This window comes from Lissotriton helveticus, chromosome 5_1 (genome assembly GCF_964261635.1).
Source record: "Lissotriton helveticus chromosome 5_1, aLisHel1.1, whole genome shotgun sequence".
NCBI lineage: Eukaryota > Metazoa > Chordata > Amphibia > Caudata > Salamandridae > Lissotriton > Lissotriton helveticus.
Window position 1 is genome coordinate 1,331,280,935 of NC_136065.1, and position 22,053 is coordinate 1,331,302,987.

The 22,053-nt window shown below is 46.0% G+C and overlaps 1 protein-coding gene across 10 annotated transcripts in view; it reads right to left on the reverse strand.

The window, feature by feature from the left end:
• NAV1 (neuron navigator 1) overlaps nucleotides 1–22,053 on the reverse strand; it is a 678,674-nt gene that overhangs the window by 20,594 nt on the left and 636,027 nt on the right. For all 10 annotated transcript variants that reach the window (XM_078644181.1, XM_078644180.1, XM_078644179.1 and 7 more), the window contains 2 exons: nucleotides 5,581–5,816; nucleotides 4,890–5,044 (listed from right to left, as the gene is read on the reverse strand). In XM_078644181.1, the coding sequence (XP_078500307.1) occupies nucleotides 4,890–5,044; nucleotides 5,581–5,816 (391 nt within the window). The remainder of the gene's footprint in view (nucleotides 1–4,889; nucleotides 5,045–5,580; nucleotides 5,817–22,053) is intronic.

A 22,053-nucleotide genomic window follows, 5' to 3' on the forward strand; every position in this document is an offset into this window, starting at 1 on the left:
CACAAAGCTGGTTCACAAGCAATTGAAAAGAAATTGTTACTTGCCCTGTAAGCATATGTCTGTAAGTCTAGTGCTGTAGATTCACGTGCTTAGCATATTCCCGACATCTGATTTCAGACATTACAGGTTGCTTTACTTCAAACAAGCTTCAAGTCAGGGATACTATGCGACTTTGGAAGAGGTGTGGCGCCGTGGCCAGGGCGACTGACGCTGGAATCTGGGGACCACGGTTCGATCCCCGGCAGGTTAGCCCAGCACCATGTGACTCTGGGCAATAGCTCGCTTAATCTTCCCGACGGCCCCCAGCGCCTAGAGACCCTTACGGGTGATTGTGCGCTTTACAAATGTGGACTTTACTTTACTTTGGACTTTTTTCTGCACACAACAGTGAAAGGGTGTAGGAAACTGGAATGTTCTTGCAGCTGTCTGCCCAATTTATGCCCCATTTTTTAATAGTAGATGATAGTTCAACACTGACAATGCACTGAGGCCTACTAACCAGACCTCAGTGCCAATGCTCTTTCCCCTAAACAGGTACAAGTCTAATTGTAACCCAATTGGCAGGGATCTTGTCACCCCTATAAACCTCTAGTAAAGGGCACTCCTGGTACCTAAGGCAGGGGTAGTAAAGAGGGTCCTTAAGGGCTGCAGCATGTCTCATCCCACCCAAAAGGGACAACACACAAAGAACATGCAGACTGCCATTGCGTGCTGCATGTCATAATACAAACCATGAGTGAAAACACAACATGGCACACTCGCTGTGTGCCATGCCGAATTCACTGCATAATATGTAAGTCACCACTATAGCAGGCCTTGTAGCCCTAAGGCAGGGAGAATATTGCATGTGAGGGCCTATCTGCAAGAGCAGATCTGCCCCTGTGCTGTCCTTTCAATTACTATATGGTACAAGTGAACAGGGAAGCCATATTAAGTATATGCACTGGGTATTGGTCATCAAGAGTTCCCCATGACGTTACTGAATGTACGGTATCTGGTATTAAATATTTTGTCTTAATAAATCTGTACTGTTGCCAGTACAAGATTTATTATGACATGTATCCAGAGGGTACATTAGAGGTGTCCCCTGAACACCCTACCACTATCTAGTGTGCTGGCTGACCAGTATCATCCAGCCTGCCACCACAGACATGTTTCTGGCCCCTGCAGGTAAGATCCAACACTCTCCGAGGCTAGAAACACCTGCTCCGGAGGAAGGTATTCAGACCTCATCCAGCTGGATGGCTAGTGATTTAGCATATCAAGGTCAGGAGCTTCAAAGCCCAAGCCGCCTTTGATATGTGACGCCGACTTTGCTCAGACCTGAGAGATATCGCCACCTGCCCCGAGACCCATTTGGAACCAAAACAGGTGGGAAATTACCTAAGCAAGTAGGTGTGTTACACCACCAAGCTAGTCACACCCCTAAAATGGACTGCCTGATGTGCTCCAAAAAAGAAAGATTCCACCATCTTATTTTTGGTAGAATTAGGAACTCTGGGGCAGGGTTATGCCCTCTCCCCACAGGAAGTATTTATCTAGGGGGTGCAGTGACCCCAAGGTTAAGTAGTCCATTGGCTACTATCCTTCACTCCCCTTAACACCCCTAAATTCAGTATTTAGGTGGCCCACTGAAACAAGGAACTCAGATTCGACTGACTAAAGAAGAAGAATAATGAGAACTGTGGACTAGCTGTGGAATTGGGGCCCAACCATCTATTCTTGCTCCTGTCCCGACTACATTACCACAAATAGAACACCATGGGATTGTTGAAGCAAGCCCCTGCACACTAGTAAGGGATACCTGGACCATCTACACAGTGCACCTCAGTTTTGAACACTATACAAAGAGCTAGCTTTCTACAAAGGAGAATTATAAATAATTAATGTATGGTGAATTAAAACAACATGTGCAATTACTGCCAGCTTGTGAGGAAGAGGGAAGGGACACTTGAATCTACAGCACTACATGATTCGAACGGATTCTTAAAGGGTAAGTAACATTTTCTCTTCGTAGCACGTGTTGCTGTAGATTAACCTAATTAGCATAAACATTGAACCAATTTCCACCTAGTCATGGCTAAAGGGCAGATTAGGCAGATGTTTGAAAAAAACAGAGTTTAACCAACAATAGCATGGTGATGAGCTAATATTTCCACACAGAAATACTTTGTGAATGTGTATGGTGCTAACCAAGTTACTACCTTGTATATATCAGCTACAAGGAACGCAGTAATGGCCTCGTTTTGTGTGTAGAGTGTGCCCTAGCAGTTGTAGAGAGCACTTATTTAGGCTTGGCATAACATGTGTGGATACACTTCACAATCCGTCTTGCAATTCCTGGATATGAAATTGGCCGACCCTTGGATGGTTTAGCACAAACAACAAAACGTTTGTTAGTTTTACAGAAAGGATTATTCCAGTCACTATAGTACAAGTGACTGTTTAACATCCAGTGTGCAACACTCGCTCCACAACTGTCAGTTTCTGGAGAAAAAACAGTCTGCTAAATACTCAGATTCAAATGGAACGGCAAGACTACCTTAGTTAAGAATTTGGGACTGGTTCAAAGGAGTATCTTGTCCTTGTGCACTGAATTATTGGATCTTGAATAATCAGTGCTTGTAACTCGTTAATGCACCTAAGTGAATTTAGAGGTACAGCGAAAGCTACCGTCCATGAAAAGAACTATAATTGACATACAAGGAGAGTCTCAAAAAGTGGTCAAATAAGCCTGGTGAGAACTACTTTAAGGTCCCTGACGTGCGCTGCCGGAGTTCTTGTGGATATCAACCTTTATGACCCTCCATGAATATCTTTACTACAGGAATCCTAAAAGGGGATAAGCGTTCCTTGTTCTGCATGGATGCTCTTACAGCTCTAAATAAAGTTGTATGGAAGTAAATGCTAGACCTACCATTTGGAGATGTAAAAGGTAAGAAATAATGTCCTGTACCCTAACTCTGAAGGGATCCAGTACCCTTGAGATGCAGTACTGGATAAATGTTTCCACTTTGCTGTGCAGCATGTACATGTGCTTTTCTCAAGACTGTCATACACTCCTCTGAGAAGTGTAGCTAAAAGAACTTTAAGACCTAAGATGCTAAATCGCTAGATGGATCTGTTTGGGTATGGGTGCCCGATTATGCCTTAATGTTGAATATGAAGGTCTATCCTGATCAAAAGTTTCTTGTGGGGACCAATGGATATTTTTCTGAACGCATTGAGTACCAAAGCTGTCTGGCCAGGTTTGTTCCACTAGTATCTATTAAATGAGTGGGAGGTGGAAAATTTTAGGCACATATCCCAGACCAGTTCATCCATGGTGCGTTGGTCATACCATGTGTGTGTGAATACCTGTAGGCAGAGGTTGAGCATTTTGGGTATTCCTGAGTCAAGTGACAAAGTTTGATTACCTGTACAACTTTCTTGATCCAAGAATCTTTTTTTACTTTTCTCTAACATTTCATCATAGAGTTTAAAAAGATGTTCTCCAGCACATGCTGCAAAAGTATTATTGGACCACCGGTTTAAACCTTGATACTCAAAGCCAAGTGGGTCTACGAAGGAGGACACTAGTGTTAATGCCAAGGGAGGCAATGTTTGCTGCTTCTATGGCATAACATTTATTTGCATTGGAGATGATTTTCCCCTCGAAACTTCCTCCTCACCCCAGCTGTAGCAGTAGGAGTGCCTCTTTCTCCTCCAAATGTAACACCTGTTGTGTTAAGATAAAAAAAAGGCATCTAAATCTGAAATAAGCCACTGTGTAGTAGCACCTTCTGCTACTTGTCTAGCAGCAACCTCTATGCATTTGCTTTCCTTGTCTGGGGTGTTACCTGTGATATCTGGGCTGAAGCACTATTTCTGGCAGTATGAACTATCAGAGAGGCTTAGGGTGTCCAGCTTGTAATATAAAGTGGGTCATTGGGTAAAGCTTCATACTCAAACAAATTGTGTGCCAACTTTGGCCCTGACTGGGCCCTTAAAGTTATCAGGGCTGAACTTCAGCATACCCTAAAACAATAGCCTTCAAACTTTTTTTATCCTGGTCAACCAGGCCTACTAACGTGTAAAAGTATTCACAGTCCATTATCAGTAATGGTGACTTTATAGTTTCAAATCAATTTCTGTATGATGGCATGGTATTCCATACCATCATCCAGCAGGGAGGGTTTAATTGGGTGTGGCTTCAGGTTTTGGTATTCAGGAAAGGTGGTGTTTGGCATAGTCATCTCATGGGTCATCTCTATCCCTTTCACTAGCGGGCTAGTCATATGGATACCCTTCCCCATGCAGGCTACCAGAGTTACTGTAGCAAGGCCTAAAGTTCCAAAGAGCACTCCCATTGGTTTAGGAGCTAAACATGTCCAAACCTGATGGCAGATTGTTCTTTTTGGACAAAGACAGAAGTCACACAAAGGGACTTGAAGCTTCTTCAAAGCAAAACAACTTGCATTGTTCGAGCCCAACACTAGATGGCAGGAGTATGCAAAGCATGAACATCTACAGCCACACATGATACAAACATGTATTTACTTTTGGCACTGATGGTCTGAGAACAGCAGAGCACCAACAGTTGCAATGACAAAAGGGAAAATTAACTCCTAATGCGAAGGGAAAATACATTTTAAGGAGCAGAACATTCTAAACCCCTCTGGATATATCTCCTGGATATGTCATCCATGCAATATGATACACAACGTCAAACCAAGTAGACACATGTTCAAGGAGCCAACCAACATTAGGAAAAAATGATATCTGACTGAATTCAGGGATAATCCCTGGGTTCACACAGTTTTACAGCTGACACAAGATGGACAGTCACCACTGTGAACCCAAACCATGATTTGTCTCCTGTGTTATGAAGGCACAATTGTCACTCTTACCATTTATGGTACTTGCATGTTAGGGCACCATTCACCAATTCACTAATGGATCCTGGTTCACTGATGTCATCTAGAAGAATAACCAATGGCACATCTCCGATTCCAGTATCTCGGTCAATCTGGTTAGCTAAGTTGGAGAGATACAGCTGTAGGTCCTGGGAGGAATAAAATAGGAATGCTTACAAAGGGATACATACACTAAGCTCCAAAAACTAAGAATGTATTTAACATTTGTGGGCACGGTCTTCTAAAAAGTCTAGCAGTGCATAATTTGTAGCTCCGACGTATCTTTAGAAGAGACTAAACACCACAGGAAAGGGAGTCCACCCCTGCATTTGAAGCATTTGTACTTGGAACAAACCCTGTAGACCCTGCCATTCAGAAGTCTCATATCTACAGATAAACAGACAGCAACTGGTCTTTACTAAGGTCTGCTAAATGGAACCAAGAAGTCCCTCTGTTTGCCATGTGCACTAACGAATTGCTTGTACTCCCTCTTACAGCTAAGAATTTATCAGCCAATCCTATTTAACTTTGCTTTGTGTCTAGCCCCTAAGCAGAATCGAGTAAACTCTTAAATATATTCAAATATATTGCCAAAACTCTAAATGCATCATAGAATAGAAATAAAAAGTTATTTTTTGTCTCCATGTCCCCTTCCCAGTCTGGTGACACTACAAACATCGGTTACCTTGCACGACTGCTGATGCATGTTGAAGGTCACCAGGATGCCCTCAGAGACCTCACGCCCCGACCTTTCCACCAGGTACTCGGAAAGACGGTTTGTCAGGTAAGTTTTGCCCGTTCCACTGGGTCCCGAGAGGATCAGACGTCGGTGCTTGAGAAGGAGGCTGATGTAATGCTGCATCATGGGCTTGGGGATCAGGGTTTCAAAGACCAGGCTATCAACACACTTCTCCTTCAAGCCTATAGCAGGTGGAAGAAACAATTGAGCATTTATTCAGCATTTAATAAGCTAAATGGAAGTTCATGCATTTTAATCCCGCTGGACATATTGCACAAATATGGATCCAGAGTGACACAGTGGCCATGACAATACCTCATTACACAAAAAACAAACAAATGGAGTAAACACCTATGACTTTAGTCACCTATCAAGAGAAAAAAAATAGATACTTGGAATTTTACAAAAACACAAGCCAGCTTCCCCACCCACACTGCGGTGAAATTTGGAATATGCAACCTCAGATGTTTCTGAATAACACTAACTCAGATTCTGAGGAGTAAGTTACTCTACAGTGACACCAAAATGTTCACGCCATGCAAAGCTGTGATATAGCAGAAAAACTCATCTTCTATGCACTGTCTGGCATTAGATCCCTTTATGTTTTCTTTCTTCTCCCCTTGCCCTCTCAAAGGTAATGTTCCTATTTTTGCAGGATAGACAGAAAAAGTAGGGGCTGCTACTGATTGCAGGTGAATAAGCAGAGGGTGGCGGGGAGCGGAGAGACGGAGTACAAAAAAAAACAAGTAACTTACCTGGGTGCCGCTGCCTCTCCTCCGTAGTCTTCCGGCAGAAACAGGAAGCACACAGCTTCCAAGAATCTCCTGTCCAATCACAACGCTGCCTTACAGCAGCGTTGTGATTGGTCTGAGTGCCATGGTTCAGCGCTCAGACAGGGGTTGGAGGCTGGGCTTGTACCCTAGCAGGATGTGTAATGCAGCCTGGTGGGGATGATGCAAAGTGTGCAGGATTGTTGAGCTGGCCAAGCAGTCATGCACACTTAGGGAATGTGCTTAAGACGCCTTCCCCTGAACTGCACAGCCCAACCCCACCTGCCTGCCCTTCACCTAAGCAGGAAGGAAAGCGAAAATGATAATAAAAATAGTAATAATTTTCGTTACCCTTTTTACACTGCTCGCGGAGGAGTGGGGCGACGCTCCTCCGCCTTAGCGGAGGAGCTCCCGCTGGACAGAAATGTGTGAAAGAGACAAACCCCAAGGTCCCTGATGAGAAATTTTTCAATACGAAAATAATTCTATTTGATTAGTTTCCACTATATCACCCAAGGAGATTAAAAAGGAGAGTAAAAAGCTTGAACAAGACAATATAGTGTCTTAACCGCTATGAACTATAGGATCCAGCAGTGTTTTCTGCTGATGTGCAAGATCAGTATCTTTGGGAAGTTCCAGAGAATGAAAGGGAAACTAAACCACTGTCTAGGCCTGGGGAGAGGAACAATAATATGTACTGTCTGTTCTTGAAGACAAGTAGGATCACAGGAATGGTGCCACTACGTTCACACATAGGTCTGGGTGTCAAAGGAGACAGAACTCCAAGATTGCCGCTCACGGATGCAAAATATGGTCAGATTCCTCTCTATAGAACTGTAAAACCGGCCCTTGGTTGTAGATTCGCCACCTTCAAGCATTACAGATTAGGGCACAGCTTTCCAAACTGTGTGGTGCGACACATTACTGTGTCGCGCCCCAGCCGTAAGTGTGTCGCGGGATGAGATGAGATGACTTCTGCCGGCAATCGGCAGAGTCGGGCTGCAGGGGCTCTTAGAAGGGCTGAAACAACAACAAAGCCCAATTAACATGCACATGGTCTTTAAAGACATGTGAAGTGCTCGGGTGCCGCTGTGAGCGGTCACGGGATGCCACACACGACAGGGAGGGTGTTAAGTGGGGGCTTATTTTTATTTATGCATTTTTATATAGAGCAATCTTTACCCAGAGGTGTCAGAGCGATTTACAATAGAGCGAAGTAAATTACATAAGCAATGAGAGTCGCATAGAAATAGGTAAAACTGTACTCGTGGTGAAAGTTACATTTTAACAAGTTACTGGTACATTCAAGATTATAAAGTACGAAAAGGTGGCGCGATTCAGGTAATAAGAGTACAGAATGACTGCTTGTTTATCTCACGTAGACATAGGAAGTACAAATGTGTCGTGGAGCAGACAGAGCTTCTCTCATTCAAGCAGAAAAGGTGTAGCACAGCACTTTCAACACGCATAACAGTAAGTCCTCTGCATCCTATAGCCTGGTCTACCTCATGCGATAACATTATCTGCCGCACATAAAATAAGCACACATGAAACTGTCTGGATATAATATACACACCGTACATCAGATAGCCCCCGGAAGCGAAACTTCTGCTGCCTTTAAATGCTGAAGAATGCTAAACCGTACACCAATCTGGAACTCATCACGCGCTGATTCAAGTGTTTTTGGTGAATGTGTCAGGCGCTGTGTGCTGCTAAAGAGCTTCTGGTTGAGAGGTGCCAATTAGGCATGACTACTGCATGGGGTCATCAAAGAGCCTTTGGCAACACCACGCCCCCTTTTGGAGTTTATCTTTTAGGAACACCGACATCAAACGCCTAAAATGGGTCCTCCCTATCCAAAATGTCAGCTTGCAGTTGCAGAGGTAGCATGCTGCCCCTGGTATGCAGTTTGGAAGCCATCTGCTTGTCAACCAAGGGCGGCTGAAGGCAGACAACTGAGCTGAAAACAGATAACAACCCATATAGAGTTTGTCTGTGGCCTCACTGAATACAGAGGTTTTAGAATGGACTCGCACCACCTGACTGCACCGTGTTTTGGTTCCACGTCTATTGCAGTTTTTAAGAAGCAGACAGAGTTCAGTTTATGACTACAAGGTGGACACTTTAATCATTGTCCGGCTCCGGCCATGGAAAACGGATGAGAAGTAAAGTAAGTAGGGCAGTGCTTAATTTGAGCAGGAGCTCTTCTAAGAAAGCAACTAAGTTGATGAATAATGGTAGAAAACATCCTTTACGCTTTACCATGCAGCTTTTGCCAAACTTTTTTTGATGAGCAAACTAGAGCCAAATGTATCAGAGCGCTTTACATGAGCACCAGTTGTGTTACAGACGGACACTTGCATTTTTGTGTGTGTGGAGTTGTGTGTGTGTGGGGTGTGTGTGGGGTGTGTGTGTGTGGGGTGTGTGTGGTGTGTGTGTGTGGTGTGTGTGTGTGGGGTGTGTGTATGGGGTGTGTGTGTGTGGGGGGGGTGTGTGTGTGGGGTGTGTGTGTGGGGTTGTGTGTGTGTGGGGTTGTGTGTGGGGTTGTGTGTGTGGGGGGTTGTGTGTGTGGGGGGTTGTGTGTGTGGGGGGTTGTGTGGGGTGGTGTGTGTGTGTGGGGTGGTGTGTCTGTGGGGTGGTGTGTGTGGGGTGTTTGTGGGGGGTGGTGTGTGTGGGGTGGGGGGTGGGGGTGTGTGTGGGGGGTTGTGTGTGAGGGGTTGTGTGTGGGGGGTTGTGTGTGTGGGGGGTTGTGTGGGGTGTGTGTGTGTGGGGGTTATGTGGGGGGGTTGTGTGGGGGGGGTTGTGTGGGGTGTGTGTGTGGGGGGTTACTACAGTCCAGCTCTACAGAAAAGCCTGTACTGCGCCGTGGGGGTGGCCGCCTGCTACTCAGACCTACAGCCTGGCTCTTCACCTTGGTACTGTTGCATCGTGTTTGTTGTCTACCCCGATGTCAGGATCTATTAAGAACATAAGGTATTTACATTCTAGCTGTAAACTGTAAGACTCATTTCATTTTTGGTCTCTCCACGGCCCAAAATGGCCGGGGTCATAAACTTGGAGCAATAAATCGCCTCCACGTCCCCCAGATGTCCACGTGGCTGCACAACATCTCCGCCAGGATTCACCAAACACAGATAAGACTTTCTCCTCCCCTCCTAGCATCTGGACTAACTCGACCTGCCTCTGATTAGAAAGGGAAACTAAACTGTAACCACAACAGACAGAGGACTTCTATTCTTGTCTCCCCTTCCCCTTTTTGGAGGCCATCTTAGACTAGTCTTCCACCCTGGATATAATATTATTTTATCTTAGACTAGTCTTCCACCCTGATTATATAATTATCTTATCTTACTCCCACAGCACGCTTCTATACCTACCCGCTCATACCCCCCCTCACCTACCTACACCTTCCTCCCCAGTATGTTCTGGTAGCTTGATCTTTTCGTTTAGTGTTATCCCAATACCTGTATTGTTCCCTTTTGCAATTTGCACTCATCACTTTCCGTGTAACACAGTGTCTACTACCTCACACATTTTACCTGCTATGGATATTTGCACAAGTGCCACCATTGCCTACGTAACGTTCGCTCTTGTGCTGGAGTGGCTGCCGGTCTTTGCAGTATTTTACCCCTATTTGTATTTTATACGCTTTTTCTTTGTAACCTGCGCACGTATCACTTTTCTGCTGTAATGCACCGACTGCTACCTCATGTATTTTGGTCGCGCACTAGTGTCACTTTTATCCTTGTCACTTAATGTTCGTCTTCTAATTTGTTCCTTGTGGTAAGCGCTCTGACACCTTCGGGTAAAGTCCACACCACATAAAATTGCATAAATAACTACACCACCTCTCCCAACATGGAACCCACGGGCAAACACACCTATAAAATTATCTACCCACCCGAGCTCACCAAAAAAAACGCCAAACGCTTCAAACACAACTTCCTGAAGGCCCACCCGGAAATCCCCTTCGTGGACACCTACTACTCACTGATCAATGGACCCACGAGCACCAACATCATCTTCTACACCACACGTAGAGCACAATGGAGGAAAACGTTCCTCGTCTCTCTCACGGTCTCCACCCCTAGAAAATCCGCCAATGGTCTAACACTTTCTATCACACCATCCCAGCTCTTCCCAGGCAAAGCTACCATCACTATCTACAACAAGGGGATCATCCTTTGTCAATCCACAGACAGGAACCTTGAACTACTCGACAATGTGTTCCCCACCCTCAAAGATCATATCTCCAACCGTCGGATCTCCTATCCTAGCCCCTCAGACTACACAACACCCCCCACCTCTAATCGCCTATCTGACTCTCCTAACCCAGCACAGCATCAGAATGACACGTACCTCTCCCCCCTCCCAACGCTCTTGTCACTCTCCCACCCACTGTAACTACTGCACACCCCTCAACCACAGGCATCGAGCACTCCTCTTCCTCCTCTTACATTCTCCACACCCACACCCCCCCACCCCACACCTCACACCTCACACCTCCTACTAGTCCCGCAGAACCTCTCACCTCCCTTAACTCATCTCCCCTTCCCCGCAGCAGTATCATCTCCCACCCTCTCTCACTATCCACGCTCAGTCCCCACTTCCCCACCCTCCCAACCAGTCTCTCAGAACACACCACCTCCTCTACCCTATCCCCTCCTCCTCTCTCCCCCCCATTCTCAGCCCCCACTTCCCTCCACGCACCTTCACCATCTCAAGCCTATACTCATCCCCCAACTCGCCTTCACTGCCTCCCGCCAATGCCCTCACCTATACCACCAACCTCCCCCCTATCTCACCCACATCTTTCACCCCCAAACTCCCTCACCTACCGAATCTCATACCACTTACTGATTCCGCAGAACCCTGCACTAACACTAGCGCAACCCTCCCCCCCTCGCCAGTTCCCTATTCAATCATTCACCCTCGGCTCTCTTCCCCAACACCATCCCTAATCCCACACTGGACATGATTATCTCCACCCTCTTACAAGTCAAAGAAGATCTTCACACCATCAAAGAACTCCTCTTCATACACCCCAGACATCCCCGACCCACCTCTACTTCCGCGCTCAACAAGCACCCCACCCACCCCGTGCTCAACAAGCACCCCACCCGCCCCACCCGCACCACTGACCCTCTCACTCAACACACCCCACATTGGCTATCTATCCCTGCTCGCAATAACACCAACCGCCCCCAACGCGCCCTCAATCCCTTCTCGGACCACGACATACACACCCTCCTCCGTTCATATGTCCCAGCTCCCCTAAACAACACAACCACCACACACCTTTCCATACCCACGATTCTCTCAAATCCCCTCAGGTCCCCCACACAAAACAACAGAAGCTCCGTCCCCAAGAACCTCAGAAAAGTCCCTCTCTCACTAGAACCCTCCACCTCCCTCTTCACCCCCAGACTCAAATGCATCCTACTCAACTGCAGATTGGCCCCTAGACACTCCTCCGCCCTCGCGGATCTCATCATATCAATGGACCTCGACCTAGCTATTCTGACCGAAACTTGGCTATCCGAATCTTCTACACCTATATTGGACATTCTAGTTCCCCCCAACTACCACATCATTAGACTCGACAGGAACAGCAAGACGGGCGGGGGAATCGCATGCATTTCTAGGAACAACCTCTCTGTGACTAAAGTCACTGTCCCCTCACTCACCTCCTGTGAACTCATCTGCCTCGAGATCACCAGCGGGGGCAAACCTGTATGCTCCTTACATGTCATCTACCACCCACCCGGGGACAACCTCACCTTCTCCCAACAACTCATGGACACGATTTCAACCAACTCCGGATGGCAGAACACTCAAATCTACCTGGGTGACTTCAACCTCCACTGGAACGATCAGAAAGATGCAGTGGTGAATAGTCTTAAATCTTTCCTTAATGCGCTTGATCTCACCCAAATCTGCAACAGCCCGACACATGACAAAGGCTCTATCCTCAACCTTATCATCGCCAAAGAGGACTCTACCCATCTGGGGGCAATCCAACCCTGTGACTGGTCAGATCACCACATTATCACATTCTACATAAAGGAAAAGGTTAAACTCAACCCGGTTCAACCCTACAAATCCAAGACCTGGAAAAGGGACATGAAGAAGCTTAACCCCAACTCCCTGCCTTCCCACAGCACCAGCCTCCTCCTTCCCCCCACCGGCGCCTCTGACGTACAATCTCTGACCGACCTATACCTCAACTCTATGACCTCAATAATCAATGAAGCCGCCCCACTGCAACTGAAGAGAGCCTCCACCAAGATCTCGAACCCATGGTATGACGGCAGACTCAATGGCGATAGGCGTGCCATGCGAATGGCAGAGAGCACCTGGAGATCAGATCCCTCGGCATTGCACCTTAAAACGCTCAAGAAAAAGAGGAACGCCTACTTCAGGAAAATCAAGCGCTCGAAAACAGACTTCTTCAGCCTCCAGCTCGACCAAGCAAAAAATCGACTAAGAAAACTGTTTGAACTAGTCAAAACTCAAACCAAGGAACAACCTCTACAATCTAATAGCACAACAAGTAATATACCATCCTGGGAAGACTTTTCTGCTTTCTTTAAGCAAAAAAACTGATAGTATAAAAAGCGAACTCCTCAATGATGTAAACCGATACTCCAGCCCCATCAGCAGAACTACCACTCAACCTAAAAATAACACGGCATGGTCGTCCTTCGACACCTACTCAGAAGAATCAATTAACAAACTGCTTGGCACCTTGAAACCCTCTAATCACCTCACAGACCCCTTACCTGCTAATGCTGTAAAAGACTTCACCCCCCTGCTCCTTCCACTCTGGACTAAAATCATTAACAGTTCCCTACAACAAGGACTCATCCCCGACTCCCTCAAGGTAGGACAAGTCTCGCCTATACTCAAGAAACCTACAGCTGATCCGGTCGACCTAAACAATAACCGCCCTATCACCAATATCCCCACCTTGGCCAAACTGCTGGAAAAATGTGTACAACTCCAACTGACAAAACACATTGATCAGTTTGACCTCCTCAATCCTCATCAATCAGGCTTCCGAGCAAGACATAGTACGGAAACGGCTATGACGCACATAATTGATGACGCCCTCCAAATCCTTGATCACAATGACTCCTGCCTTCTCATCCTACTTGATCTCTCCTCGGCATTTGACACCGTCAAACATGAGAATCTACTTGAACTGTTAAACACCAGAATGGGTCTATCTGGGACTGTTCTCAAATGGTTCACTTCCTTCTTACATAACCGGTCCCAGAAGTTCAAGATCAACAACGTGTTGTCCTCATCTGTACCCGTAACATTAGGCGTCCCGCAAGGATCTTCCCTATCCCCCACTTTGTTTAATCTAGTCATGGAACCACTCACCACCTTGCTTCAAGCATCGAATGTGCACTTTCACATGTACGCTGATGACACTCAACTCTACCTCAAACTAGAATCCCCGGAAGACATCAAACTTCTGAACTCCACGCTCAGAAACACCCAATCTTGGTTGGCCGATAATCACCTCAAACTTAATGCGCAGAAAACTGAGTTCCTTCTGATCTCACCTCCTGCGAAAATCTCCACCACCCAATCTTGGCTCAAGCACCTAACCGCACTCAATATCCAACCCACCATCGTGGACTCAGCAAAATCCTTAGGCATCACACTTGACGCCAATCTCAACATGCAGCAGCATATCAGCAAAGCAACTAAGGGAGCTAATTTCCAAATCAACACTTTGAGGAAACTTAAACCCTTCTTCCCAGCTAAGGACTTCCAAACCGCAGTACAAGCCCTAGTCATCCCATGCATAGACTACGGAATTGTGGCTCTCAATGGACTCCCCCTATCTATAACCGCACCACTAAGAGCCTCCCTGAACGCTGCAGCGAGACTGATCACTGGATAAAGAAAACATTTGCATATCTCCCCTGACTTCAGATCCCTGAACTGGCTGCCTTTTGAAGCCAGAATACAGTTGAAAATTGCCTGCATGACACACATGGCTGTACACCACAAGTCACTCAACTACCTCACCCAAAAGCTGACTGTATCAGGAGGCTCGAGAACCAACAGAAGCTCAAAAAATCTCCTCCTGAAACCTCGAAGATTCCCGAAGGAGAAAACATACAAACGCTCCTTCTCAGGAATGGCACCCAGGATCTGGAATGCACTCCCTCCCGAAACGAGGCTGATTTCCTCCACTGCATTTTTTAAGAAAGAAGTTTAAGCCATCCTAATAGCTAAATTCACTTGAACTCTATTTTGGTCCGATCTAAGACTTTACACTGACTCTTTATTAGCTGTTTATTTTATGATCTACATGTATTATGCTTTTATCTGACTGCGATCTTATTTTGTTACTCACGTACTACCTATTACTATTATTGTAACAAAAGTCTCCGGAATCACCCTCTTGTTTCCCTTACCCCTTCCTTCTGTAAAGCGCTCTGATATCTGCAAAGATCTTGTTCGCGCTATATAAAACTTTGAAAATAAATAAATAAAAGTTATGTGGGGGGGTTGTGTGGGGTGTGTGTGTGGGGTGTGTGTGGGGTGTGTGTGGGGGGGGGTGTGTGGGGGTTGTGTGTCTGTGGGGTGGTGTGTGTTGGAGTGTTTGTTGGGGTGTGTGTGTGTGTGGGGTGTGTGTGTGGGGTGTGTGTGTGTGGGGGGGGTGGGGGGTGTGTGTGGGTGTGTGTGTGTGTGTGTGTTGTGGGGGGGTTGTGTGTGGGGGGTTGGGGGGGTGTGTGGGGTGGTGTGTCTGTGGGCTGGTGTGTGTGGAGGGGGTGTGGGGGGGTGGGGGGGGTGGGGCTGTGTTTGTGGGGTTGTGTGTGTGTGTGGGGTGTGTGTGTGGGGGGTGTGTGTGGGGTGTGTGTGTGGGGTGTGTGTGTGGGGTGTGTGTGTGTGTGTGTGTGTGTGTGTGTGTGGGGTGTGGGGGTGTGTGTATGGGGTGGGGGTGGGGGTGTGTGGGGTGGGGTGTGTGGGGTTGAGTGTCTGTGGGGTGGTGTGTGTTGGGCTGTGTGTGGAGTGTGTGTGGGTGGGGTGTGTGGGGGGTGTGTGTGGGGTGTGGGGTGTGTGTGTGGGGTGTGTGTGTGGAGGGGGTGGGGAGTGTGGGGTGTGGGTGTGGGTTTGTGTGGGGGGTGTGTGTGGGGGGTGGTGTGTCTGGGGGGTGGTGTGTCTGTGGGGTGGTGTGTCTGTGGGGTGGTGTGTGTGGGGTTGTGTGGGGGGTATGTGTGTGGGGTATGTGTGTGGGGTATGTGTGTGTGGGGTGTGGGGCCTGAACCCACAATAGGTGGTTCGGGCTCGATCGCTGCGCTTCCTCGCGTTACCGTGTCCCTGAATTTATTTTCACAAAAAGGTGTGTCACTAACATGAAAAATTTGGAAAGCTGTGGATTAGGGGATCAACACAAGAATACTATGAGTTACAAAGATGTACTGCCAAGAAAGGCAGTGCAAGTTGAAGGGTCTTTAGACACAACGACGTTCAGCTGCCAACTTTAAAACAGCTGCTTTTCACTGCAGTCAGAAACTTACTGTACTTTCTAAAGGAGTAACAAAATAGAGAACTGGGCAGAGAAAATAGACCTTAGGTTGAAAAAATGTATAGAAAGACGAAATGTGTGATAGAAATGTAATGCGAAGTGTAATCAGCACCGTCGGAATGTGTCCTTTCTATTTTGATATATATTTGGGGTTTTACAATGCAGTCTCATTCTCTGTGTCCCAAATGATGATTTTTTTTCTGCAAGCTTGTACACATTATGGAGTTTTTTTTCTTTATTTATCAACTTATAGCAGAGTCATCATTTTAAATGTCGAATTCTGAGGGGTGAGAGTGCACTCCGAATGTACAATGTCAGTATAAGGTAAAACTATTTTTATAGTAAAAATGCCATTCCTGTTCAATTTAATCAGAAGTAAATTCATGTGGTTGTGAGTAGTCCTCATTGTAATGCGCAATTTACAGACTTCTTTTGTAAACTGAAATATTGTTTGTTGAAGTGAATATGTGCAGGGAAATGCAGTTTTACAAGAGTCATAGAAGTCCCAGTTGTTATATTTTTTAACTTTACATTACATTTAATTGATATATTGTCAGCATTTCCCAAATGACACTATTTCTTGTGTTTGCAATTATTTATTTTACACTTATGATATTCTGGGTTCAGTAAGTTGTACCAGTTTTCACATATAGATATCTTTGTTCGCACTGGCTTTTCTACAGTCACATGGTGAGCAAAGAGCCATTTGTTGTATACATTGATCTTTTCACTAAAAATCCAATCTTGTCGCAAAGTATTTCCAGAAAGCTTACCACACTGACTGCATAGTAATGACTTGAGCAGCCGGACCCATTAATAAATTAATGTAACCGAATTCAGACAGTGCATGGATTTCTCCTGCTGATTTCGATCACACCACAAGTAAAGGGAGTCATATACATGTAAGTGACTGGCAATGTCGGCCCCACCTCTGTGCTATCTGCAGATTATGCAGGAGGCAACGTTACCTTTTACGATTCATGTGTGGTGTAGAAGATTAATACACATCTCGTGGGCACCAACCACAAACCTACAGCTGAAATCCAAGTATGGGAGGGGAGCTTGTAGTAAATAAAATTAGATCTGGTCCAAGTAGTTATCATGTAGGTTTATTCGGCAACAACACACAAAAGAAGCACCACCCCACAAGCAGGACACCTTCAGAACGGCAAACCTTGTACGACTTGCCAAGTTCTGAGTAACCCATGGATGCCACTAGACAGTTCCTGGAAAGTACCTCGAAGATCTGCATTCACTGCGTCTCTATCGAGTGAGCTTTTCTTTTCCTTGTCTGGTGCAGTGGTGCTAGATAGCCACTAGATGGCACTGTTGTATTACTTGTATATTTAACACTGACTCCAAGCCAGAAACACGATGCTTCAAATGCACCGGAAAAAACTGAACATCGGAAAAACGCTGTTGGTGCTGAGGCTCCCCTGCGCATCCCAAATGCAGACCCTGAGACTTGAAGTTCACCTGAATAATGATGCCCAGAAGTAGGGAGATCCTGGAAATCCCAGGATGGCGGCACATACTCAACGTGGAGCCGGATGGCATGTCCTTAATGCAGAGCATCCTTTGGCAGCCCAGGAGATTGGCAAACGAAGCAGTCACTGAAGACAACTGCGGCACCGCACGAGAACAGAAGACTGGTATGGTGCACGCGCACAGTTCCAATTTTGAATTTCTAGATAACGTTATACACTGTTTCACAGCAGCAGCGCAAAAAGGCTTTAAAGGTATAAATAAGTGTTACTTTACAAACTACTCACGTTATTTTGACACCATCACCGATCCCAACAATAGTGATTTTAATCCAAAACTAAACGGGGGGCATACAGAAAGTCGTAGTGGTAGGCACAGGTGCATTTCCTTGAAGGAGCAGTTTTGTAGCAGTGACCAAATGAAACCAAATACAGCACGCTTGAGCTGGTAGGCTGTGCCCATGGCCACACAATAAAATCCATAAAGAAACACAGGAACAGTGGGTTTTCTCGCACCCAACTTTAAGTTCTTCACTGGAACCTGTAGCTCTTCTCACACGGAGAGAGAGGGAACAGATGCTCTTCACCACAGTTGAAGCTCTCCAGACTCGCTTCACGTGGCAAGTTGATAGAAGTCTTAGACGTGAAGGCATTTCACCAAAATGTAGATAGAAAGCTAAGCAGGGGCTGGCAAAACTGGGTTGTGGGCGACCGATGTGAAGGTCACTGGTGGGGCTCAGGGGTACCAGTAACTTTAAATAAGGAGCTGTTAGTTTCAAAAGAAGTTCCTTTACCTTGAAATTTCTTCAGGCTTTAAGAAAATCAGGTTTCACAAAGACTTCGATTCCATGTAGTTCTCTCACGCAGGTTCTTTTATAAAACGTCGCCAAAATGTAGATCTGGTCCAAGTATTTATCATGTAGGTTTCTTCCATATAAGATGTAACATCGTAGAGCCCCACCAGGAGTAGCCTTCCTCCTGTTCAGACCGTCCACCAACTGACTGACACACTCACCAACATTCAACTCAACAACATTCTCTCATCAAAGACATACTGGATGAGCAGCAGGTCTAACAGCTGTTGGCGAAGCCACATGAAATCCAAGTGAGAAAAAGATGAGGCTATTTGTGGTTCTCGTAGAGCTACGTGTTTCCTATGCAGGAGCGTAGCTCTTGGGGGTGGTGGGGCGTGTGGGGGATTGGGTGTTACACCCCCTCCTAATAAATGTTTTTTCTGATAAGTAGTTGGGTGCAGGTGCTTTCAGTCAGGTATTGAGATGGCAGTCGGATTTCAGCAGGAATGTTTACATCTAAACAAACACACACACTCTCAATATATTGTGTTTTCTCCTAGTAGTCCTACCAATCTGCATTCCTCTTCCTTTCCACTGCCCCTTACGCCCCTCTCATGCACCCTGTTTGTCGTGTAATGTATTTAAACAATTAATGCCAGCCTCATTGTCGGAAAATCTGATGCCACCCCAACCCCGCCTGCCAATCTTACTGATCAAGCTACCAAGATCCTAGGAGAAGGTGGAGTTCAGAGCACTTTCGACAGATTGGTGGTGATTGATACTGGTCAGAATCGTGCTAGGGGAAAGGCTCAAAATGTTGTACTTATTTATCGGTTGGGCTTTGCAAAAAAGATTCACACTCAAAAAGAGAGCTGATGTTAACAGAAATTCCCATTTCGCGGGAACTAATTTTCATTAACCTTTGTTCTGCTTCCCTGGAGCAATAAGTCCACTTGGAGGGATCATATATACCCTTATGGATTTTTAAAGTCATATGTATTTGATGCAACAGAGGCTTCTAGTGGTCAATGTTATGAACTACAGGTAGAATGGGAGTTTGCAAATTTCTTTATGCCGACAACTGATTAGGAAATCATATTTTGCAAACAGCCCGCCCTAAAGCTGAAACATCGTCTTTGACGTACTTTTAAAAGCTCTTCTCTCCTCCCTAAAGCTAAAATATCACAACTGGGAGTATCTGATGTGATGTGCAATGCTTGGTTATCTATGAAGTGACTAAACGTACCAGCAGGGCCGGCGCTAGGCATGGGCAGCATGGGCGGCTGCCCAGGGCCCCGAGCTCAGCCCATCAACAGGGGGCCTCGCAAAAGTGTTTCCCCACCAGCCTCGCACCTGTGGTGAACTCTGCGTGGCCCAGGGAAGGGCTGCCTCTCCTCTGGGCTTCGCAAGCATGTGTAAGAATGGGAGAAGAGGCCCCCCTCCCCTGTGCCTCGCAGCACTGGTTAATGGCTGTTAACCCCCAGGGAGGGGGGGCCTTTTCCCCAGGGCTGTGCAGCCCACATGTAGTGCGAGGCCCGTCTGCATTTGCAGCTTTGACCTTTAATTGGGGGACAGGGTCGGGTTGCGAAGGCAAGCAGTGCTGAAAGGTGTGACATGTGGGTCGGTTGTTAAAGGGCCTCAGCTTCATTCCTGCCTCCCAGGCCATCACACTTCTGGCTATGGTGTGCGGGGCGAAGGTGTTAAGTGTGGCAATCTGCCTTAATTGTGGCCAGGTGTTGCTCTAAGTGTTGTGTAATTCTCCCCTCAGCCCCCCATTGGTGCCGCAAAGAAGCGTCTTGCCCCAGACCACTCCCCTGCCAGGCAATGGTGGGTGGGGGAAGGTGGGAGTATGCAGAGGCGTCACACATTTTAAGCACAGGTAGTTATGCCCTCATCTAGCAATGGAAATGTACTTGATGGTTCAGTTTTCACACATGGCAAACAGATGTGTATGCATTGTACGTGTAACAACCTCTTCCTTGTACATTGATAACGTTTTGTTAGACAAAGCACTATTCCCAGTGTAGCATCAACCTTGAGAGTTACCTCCAAACACCAGAACAAGAACATCCTATCTCACCTCCTAGTGTTCTATTGCCATCCGGAGCGGAACTCTGCAAAATACCATTAAATCTTAGTCGCTGAAACTCATACGTGCTATTAGTGCATCCGGGGTGCGAATATCTCAGTCACATGGTAACAATGTCACGTTGTGAGACCTATATACAAACTACAGAAAGATACAATTTTCCATACAGTTTCTGAAGCTTTTGATACAAACAGCTGCTTGAATTTGTGTTGGAAGGTATATTTTACAGCAACATCATAATTATCCCTCTGTGTACTTAAACACTGCATTTGCTTTACCTTTGACCCGTTCAAGACTTCAAATTGTTAAAATGATGACACTGAGTCTTGCACCTGAGAAAGAAAACGCTGGAGCCTGCAAAATGACCTTTCCTCCTTAGCATACCTTGAAGGAGGTTTAAACAATCTAAGGGGTTAAATTAACACATATTATCCGAGTACGAAGCCTCTAGCTCAGTGTATGTCTTTTCAAGAGTACTTGGTTCATGATGACAATTACAACATATTTTCCTCAGCATCTTACAAGGAATCCAATTCAGAATAAGGAAAAATATATTATAAAACATTAACAAAACTGATTTTGAGGGTGCTAAATAAAAAACAAACTGTTTGATGACGGTTACAAAGAAAGCAATTTTTTTTATTGGAAACCCTTAACAATCACAGTTTCTTTACTGAAAAAAAATTAGTTAAGGGATAAGATAATTTCCTGTCGAAAAAACACAGATCTCTGAAAGGATATAATAGCACAGCCTCCCCCTTCACAGGGAGAAAATGCCGTAAGAGGATAGGAATTACAATGAACTAGAGCCGTGGACTTCACACGTTGATGTGATGACTCCATTTCTTGCATAGTTGGCAATGCAGCGCGCGTAAGGTACATTGTTTTATTTATTTAAGTACTTACCTAACTCCTGCCCATCATATGTCGGACTCCACTACCCCCCACCCTGCCTCTCCCCGCCCCACCCATGGTCTTGTGGGGTTATGTGTCCAATGCACCCAAATTATGGCTGTATTTTACTGCTCAGTCAGTCAGTGACCAGAGGGTAGTGGGGAGTCATAATTTGCCTTGCTTGCACGATGGCTGGCCTGCTCTCCTACACCTTGCAGCCATGATCCTGTTCTCCGATGTCCAAATGTCGTTCTCTCCCTTGGGCCTTATGTTTTTAACTATATGCGTTGTGTTTTACACTTAACATAATTCTGGCAAGTAAAGAGCCTACACACAAAAAAGATTGTCCTACGTCTCTTAGCATGTGCGTGTGGGATACTAGTGAGAGTGAGCTGTTATGGCAAGACATTCAAAGCAGGGACGCATCTCAGGCAAGATCTTACCTGAAGACAGCCTTGGGGGCCACCAAACTAACGGAGATCTGGGATATGCAACTCGGACACAAAGCATTAAAAAAACTGGTTTGGAAAACTGTCAAAACTCTTTCACTACTAGAGGACAAAGAGTCATTTGCTAAAAGAAACCATGCATGGATTACCATAAACACATATAAATCCCTGACACCTCAACCATACTTCAGCCAGGGTTATCCCAAGACAATAAAACTGAAGTTTCTGAAATACAGACTAGGGGTCTTGCCTACTAGAGAGCACTTTCCACCATGGCGCAGGATCAATGGCCACGATGCCTGCACCTTCTGCAATACAGAGAAGGGCGACATACTTCATATGACTTGCCTCTGCCAAGAGTTCAGGCCAGCACGCCAGCTGTTGTT